The 7,297-nt window shown below is 40.4% G+C and overlaps 1 protein-coding gene across 1 annotated transcript; it reads left to right on the top strand.

Annotated features, from left to right (window-relative positions):
* Positions 1 to 1,041: 1,041 nt before the first annotated feature.
* On the top strand, positions 1,042 to 6,866 carry LOC138667396 (gastrula zinc finger protein XlCGF57.1-like). Its single transcript, XM_069755620.1, has 6 exons — positions 1,042 to 1,169; positions 1,297 to 1,476; positions 1,560 to 1,683; positions 1,767 to 1,864; positions 2,056 to 2,146; positions 5,562 to 6,866. The coding sequence occupies exons 1-6, from the start codon at positions 1,092 to 1,094 to the stop codon at positions 6,641 to 6,643; spliced, it is 1,653 nt and encodes a 550-aa protein (XP_069611721.1). The 5' UTR covers positions 1,042 to 1,091; the 3' UTR covers positions 6,644 to 6,866.
* The last annotated feature ends 431 nt before the right edge of the window (positions 6,867 to 7,297 follow it).

The raw sequence follows: 7,297 nt of genomic DNA, 5'->3' as shown, positions 1-7,297 counted from the left end.
GGACATACCTCTAGGGCGGCGGGTGTACAAGAAGGTGCAAGGAGCAAACATGTGTTTGCTCCTTGCACCCTCTTGTACACCCGCCGCCCTAGAGGTAAGTCCTCACCCCACTAAGTGGGAGAATAAAAGGACTTTTAAATGCATCACTTGGTGAGTGCCACTATTTGTTTTTCTTCATGTTTCCCATTATGGATTACTTTTTGGTTGAGCACCGCAGTACGAGTTGAAACCACCACCGCTTCATGGTCACATGAGATATTGGCTTGTGCAGCATTTTGTCCTACCATCCATCGAATATCGCCTTACCTAGTGCCATTCTATTTTTTTCTTTTTTGGGGGAAAAAAGATTTTATAAAAGCCTCTAACTTCTGTGTCTGAATCAGACATGAGCTCTAACGTGATAGAAGATTACAGTGCGGGGAAGACGGGAAACCTTCATATAGACGGCCGGTGGTGATGGAGTCAGTGACGGACTCTGGACAAATATGTTTCTAGAGCTGTAGTAGATGAAGATGTCGTCCTCATCATGAAGTAGTTATTTCTCCTGTCACGTGTAATGAATATCTCCTGCAGTATTGCTAATGACGATTCCAGTGTCTGTAAATGAGATGAGAATTAGCGTTATGGAAGATGAGTCTATGAGAAACGTATTCAGCTGCCGACTCCGAGGAAGAAACTGCTTGTTTGTGGCCTAAATATATAGGTTTTATTAGTAGATGCAAAGATGAAAACTAAATACTGTAAAATAATAAAAATACGACTGCTGCTTGGGTCCCCGCTGGTCTCTGTATTTTCTGGTCAGTCCCAATGATCTTGTGTTTCCTATAGCAATCAGGTGACAAAGCAGTGAGTAACATAGCCAGTGATTGGACAAATGTAGGAGATGTCTTAGCAATTCCAATTATGCTCCAGTCCATACAAGACTAGAAAATAGAACATCTACACTTTCTATCTCCTGATATGTTTCCTTATTATCTCCAGTAATTGTATTATTACACAGGATTTTTATGATGTTACATCGGCTCACCTTCTCATTCAGGTCTCTCAGTGAAGATCTATAGAAGAAAATTTTCTTGATTTACCCATTACAGATGGATATTGACAGAGACAAGATGGCGGAGAGGATATTACACCTCACCCTAGAGATCCTCTTCCGTCTTACTGGAGAGGTGAGAGATTCTGATGACGTCACATTACATCATTCTTATCTATGGGAATAACAGATGGACAGAACTGGAGAGGTGAGGACTCTGGAAATGTCTGTAGTGAGATTTATTAATGTCTCTCCATAACCAGGATTACACAGTAGTGAAGAAGACCTCTAGTGAGCGCTGTCAGGACCCTGTGTCTGAGGGATGGGGAAGATCCCTGAGCCCAATCATGGGGCCTCCACCTCACCCCCTGATACATGAGAACATCAATGACCAGAAGATCCTAGAACTCACCTACAAGATGATTGAGCTGCTGACTGGAGAGGTGACACTGCTGGGAATGCTGGGACATTATACAGTAACGCTATGAAGGGATCAGGGGGATGACGGTATCATTGTATGTATCAGGTTCCTATAAGGTGTCAGGATGTCGCTGTCTATTTCTCCATGGAGGAGTGGGAGTATTTAGAAGGACACAAAGATGTATACAAGGACATCAAGATGGAGGTTCCCCAGCCCCTCACATTACCAGGTAATAGATAGGAATAAATACACACAACATATAATTATCTGTATGCAAAGAATGAATTCAGTCCCTGTATGTGTTTCCTCCAGATCTATTCAGTAAGATGACAACACCAGAGAGATGTCCCCGTCCTCTTCTTCTACAGGACTGTAAACAAGAAGATCCCAATGTTCCTCAGGATCATCAGGTAGATGGATAGAGGTGTCATGAGATCTTTACAATGTGTAGATGACGGCTGTGAAGGTCTTGCATTCAGTCTTGTTTTATCCACCAATATTATATGTTTTGTGTAATGAGAACGGTGGAGATGGCAGGATTAGAGCTGATCATAGATGTGACTTCTCCATCTCTCTGTGACTTTTACAATATTTGTTTCAGAGTGAAAATATGACCCAAGTTAATACTACAGAGACATATGTGAGGGGTGATGAACGGTGTAAAGAGGAGACTTCTACATATGACTACCCAGGTGAGTAGTAACCACTGAATGCAGAGAAGTCACAGATTCTTCTCAGTCACTGACTGTGGCTGCTTTATTGATGGTGTAATCCATATCACAATCGTGTGATCACCATTTTGTCTCTACACCATAACATTTTCCTCCACCCAAAACTGTTCACATTACTTTGGTCACTGAAAGCCCTTTGCTATAGAGCTGACAACCTGGAGGATCCAGCTACCTCCTGGGATTAGGAGATGCTGATTGTTACCTGCCCAGATCTGTAAACTGCACAACGCCAAATGACAGCGTACGTAGAATGTGCTGACAAGTTAGAAAATCACTTGAAGAAAAATGTCATGACGGTCCTGTAAGAGAAAGCGGAGGGTAATGATGCTGTTGGCTTCCTAGATCCCTGATATCTTATTGGATGAATCTCCCTTCTCTCCCTTCTGTGCTGCTGAATGTGATCATATGGTCCCTACAAGACCAGGCCTAGCCAAACATCACTTTTATGATCAACAACATTAAGGCTATGTGCACACGTTCAGGATTTCTTGCAGAAAATTCCTGAGAATTCCGGACATTTTCTGCAAGAAATCCGCAAGAAAACCGCATGCGTTTTTGCCGCGGTTTTGACGCGTTTTTGCCGCGGTTTTTTCCGGACACTTCCCAATGCATTTTGGAGTGGGAAATCCGCAAAAAAAACGGAAAATTATAGAACATGCTGCGTTTTTTGCCGCGATGCGTTTTTTTCGCGGAAAAAAACGCATCATGTGCACAAAACATGCGGAATTCATTCTAAATGATGGGATGCTTATTGTATGCGTTTTTTTTTCGGTTTTATAGCGTTTTTATCGGGAAAAAAAACGCGAAAAAACCGCAACGTGTGAACACAGCCTAGTGTGAATTTCTGTACAATAACAAAAGAATTTCCCTTTATTCTGACTTTTCAATTTCTTTTAAAACTGACTAACTTCAAAAAGGATTGTGATAAACTACACATAAAGCATTACACCTGTGCCAAGATATATCTCTAAGCTCGAGCCCTGGTTTCATGGATTCACTCCACGTCATAAATTCCATTATATTTTCGATCATAAGGAATTCAGATTACTGCACAATCTCTCCTTAAATGAGGAGCACTAATAGTTTCTATACTCTTGTGGTCAGGACTCATAGTAGCGCCAATGGTCCACCATAAATGAGTGCAACTCCAGTTTAGTGTTGTAGTTCTCCTCTCATAGATACATTGTTGTTGGGGATGTAACTTTTTTTTATTCTATATCTTTTTTACAGGTTCATTCTGTATGATAGTTTGATTGTGGTGGGATTGGCCTGCCTCACTTATGTGAGTCTGTAACTCCCTGATATTAATAAAAAAAGGTCTCCATGGCCTCTTGCAAATCCCCAAGATCTAAATTTAAGACACCTCAGTTGAGAACTATTATAAAAAGTTCTCTTTGAATGTCTAATATTTGTCCTTGAAACTCATCTGAAAATATTGGCCCCCTGTGATAACTTAGTTGCCAGTGAGCCACATACTCTGCACCACTAGTGACTCTTTTTTTCTGAAGAAAATTGTTGTTTGGTCATTTCAGTAGATATGATTGTCTATAGCCACAGTTTTGTCCATAATCCTTTAACGACTCCATATAGATTTGGACTAACACAGACACCCCTAGGCTTAGGCCATGGTGTTACCAGCTATTCTGTGGAGTGAGATGGGAATAAGAATAATCAGATAGCCGGGTGACAACTAACAGGGAAAATACAAAATCAATATATACAAGAGTAATTCAGTAACGGGCCGGGATCACAACAGGAAACAAATACACAAGTCGGGAGATGAGCACAGAGGACTGAACCAGAGGAGAAAAAGGCTGTATATGGCAGCTTCTGGCAATATTCTTTGAGCTTTTGTAGAATGTGGTGCTTTCTAATTGGCTAAAGTAGGGAGCACATTACTTCAGCTGGACAGCACACACACCCAAACTGCCAGACTGGATGGTATTACAGACACCCTAATCTTAGTGGATGGACAGAGCCAGTGATGCCCAGAGCTTCTGGTTCCAACGTTTCCTCAATCACTAGCATTGCCTGCAGAATCAATAAGGCCTAGCCTGTTGACAGACGCAGACGTTGCTGGGGAAGATCCCAGAGATTATGGGACACACCATTTGAACAAGCCTTAATATTACACAATGGCAAAAAAAAACCAGAACAGTAGACTTATCCATAAAGTGACATCATTTTGAAAATTATAACCCTCAGTGAATTAATCTATAGGACTATTTTGACTCCACAGGCATATTCTGGAAATAAGCACGCAATGGATGTTGGAGTAAAAATTTCAAATATAACATTTTATTACCCAACACACTGTGCCCAGATTGTGCTCCAGGAGACACCCACACTGTAATTTAAGTGGGTTCTTCTTACTATAGTAATGCCAAATACATGGATACTAAATGTGGTTTGGGCCCACTGCAAGGCTCAGAAGCGAGGGGTAGATTTGACTTTGGGAGAGGGGATATTGCTGGATTGGCTTATGAAAGTCATGTTGCTTTTCAATAGCCTTTGAGACACTAATAATGTGGAAACCTCTGTGTCACGTGGATATCGTGACAAAGAGGGGCCAGACAATCGCGGCATCTGGTTTCAAAAACTCCTGTACTGGTTAAAATTACTTCACCATCTTATTAAACCATGCAGTTTTTTCCTTGCTAGCAGTTTCATTGCTTAATCTGTTCAGTTGAAGCTCCTGAAGCTTTCCTATCTGGATTGTATCAGCTGTTCAGTTTTTCCCACTTCCCTCTGCTATGTATGCTCACCTCTGGCACTTAGGGGTGTTAGTTCTTACTGCCTGGTGTGTAGCTGAAGGTATTGTCTGTGGTTGAAGATGGCATTTGGAGCTTTGGTCAGGAGATTGTTGTTTGGAGTTTTGTTTGCATGCACATCCCCATCGTCTGCTATTTGGTTTCTCCTTCCTAACTTTCCTGTGTTCCCTTTTGTTGTTTTGTGAGTGTATTTTATATGATTGTTATTTTCATTTATCCCTGTCCGTCTTCCCTTTATTTGTCTGGTTAGTGCATTCCTATACCCTTAAGAGGGGACTTGTTTTTGTGAGATGGATAGAAGTTTTTATTGGTATTTGCACCTTCATAACATTATTTGGTGACTTTTTATTCCATATTTGAGAGGCAGAATGGACAAACAGTTGAACAACACACTCCACTGGTTCATGCTATGCAGTTTTCTATTATAGTGCAGCAAATGTGGGGCAGTAACAGTACATGGGAGTTTTAAGGATAGACAAAACATCAACATAAATTAAACAATTTTTTGTGTACTATTTTTTTTCTACACAGTTTAAGTATAAATGTTAAAAAATAAGAAAAATCAATTATATTTTATCAAAAATAATTGGTTTTATTTTTGGCAGACAACTGTACCAGGAAATCGGAGAGACAGCTGACATCTTCAGTTTTTAAAACAGATGATTTTGAGATCCCACGGGAAACAACTGAAGTGAGTGCCATTACTCCAGATATACCATCATCCCTTCACAGCAAAGATATGTCTTCTGATTCATTACCAACTACTAAGGAAAATCAAAGCCACAAAATAAGCATTAAAAAACAAAATGCTCTTAAAGCAAATATGGTATTTTCATGTTTAAAATATGGCAATAACATTCATCTAGAAAAGTATGTTCTTAAACATCAAAAAATTCACAAAACAGAGAATAGATTTTTTTGTTCCAAGTGTGGGAAATGTTTTAACCAGAAATCAAATCTAGTTCGTCACCAGAGAACTTACACAGGTGAGAAGCCTTTTTCATGCTCAGAATGTGGGAAATATTTTATCCATAAATCAGTTTTGGTTAATCATCAGAGAAGTCACACAGGGGAAAAGCCTTTTTTATGTCAAGAATGTGGGAAATATTTTAAACTAAAAGGAAATCTTGTTAAACACCAAAGAACTCACACAGGGGAGAAGCCGTTTTCATGCTCAGAATGTGGGATATGTTTTAACCGGAAAGGGAATCTTGAAAGCCATCAGAGAACCCACACAGGGGAGAAGCCTTTTTCATGCTCAGAATGTGGGAAATGTTTTATCCATAAATCAGTGTTGGTTAATCATCAGAGAATTCACACAGGGGAAAAGCCTTTTTTATGTCAAGAATGTGGGAAATATTTTAAACTGAAAGGAAATCTTGCTAAACACCAAAGAACTCACACAGGGGAGAAGCCGTTTTCATGCTCAGAATGTGGGATATGTTTTAACCGGAAAGGGAATCTTGATAGCCATCAGAGAACCCACACAGGGGAGAAGCCATTTTCATGCTCAGAATGTGGGAAACATTTTAGCCAGAAATCATATTTGGTTCAACATCAGAGTACTCACACAGGGGAGAAGCCTTTTTTATGTTCAGAATGTGGGAAATATTTTAAACAGAAAAGAAATCTTGTTAGCCACCAAAGAACTCACGCAGGGGAGAAGCCTTTTTCATGTTCAGAATGAGAAAATGTTTTAACCAGAAACCAGATTTTGTTAAGCACCAGAGAACTCACACAGGGGAGAAGCCTTTTCATGCTTAGAATGTGGGAAATGTTTTAACCATAAATGGAATCTTGTTGTACACAAAAAAACTCACACAGGAGAGAAACCTTTTTCACGTTCAGAATGTGGGAAATGTTTTAACCAGAAATCGCAACTTAATAGACATCAGATATACCACACAAGGGAGAAGCCTTTTTCATGTTCAGAATGTGGAAAGTGTTTTGTGAAGAAATCATCTCTTTTTAGGCTACTTGTTGTGAATTCTGTGGCAGAGCTCCCTCCTGTGGTCATAAGTGGTACTTTGGCTGATTCTCTCTGTGAGCTTCCGTTGGTGGAGGAAAGTGGTACTGCGGCTTCTGAGTTTCCTTCCTCAGGTGATGTGGTGAAGTCGTTAGGTGCTGCTCTATTTAACTCCACCTAGTGCTTTGATCCTGGCCTCCAGTCAATGTTCTAGTATTGGACCTGTTTCCTCCTGGATCGTTCCTGTGGCCTGCTGCTCTGCATAGCTAAGTTCCTCTTTTCTATTTTGTTTGTAGTTTTTTCTGTCCAGCTTGTCTATTTGTTTTTTCCTGCTTGCTGGAAGCTCTGGGACGCAGAGGGTGTACCTCCGTGCCG

The sequence above is a fragment of the Ranitomeya imitator genome, chromosome 2 (genome assembly GCF_032444005.1).
Source record: "Ranitomeya imitator isolate aRanImi1 chromosome 2, aRanImi1.pri, whole genome shotgun sequence".
In the NCBI taxonomy this organism is placed as follows: domain Eukaryota; kingdom Metazoa; phylum Chordata; class Amphibia; order Anura; family Dendrobatidae; genus Ranitomeya; species Ranitomeya imitator.
The sequence above is the reverse complement of the archived record's forward strand: the minus strand, read 5'-3'. Positions and strand labels throughout refer to the sequence as shown.

Bases quoted from the DNA above. Each gene is read 5' to 3' on its own strand.
- LOC138667396 (XM_069755620.1), top strand. From the start codon at position 1,092: ATGGATATTGACAGAGACAAGATGGCGGAGAGGATATTACACCTCACC. The intron at 1,684-1,766 runs GTAATAGATAGG...TGTTTCCTCCAG, and splicing joins CCAGCCCCTCACATTACCAG to ATCTATTCAGTAAGATGACA. The intron at 2,147-5,561 runs GTGAGTAGTAAC...TATTTTTGGCAG, and splicing joins TTCTACATATGACTACCCAG to ACAACTGTACCAGGAAATCG.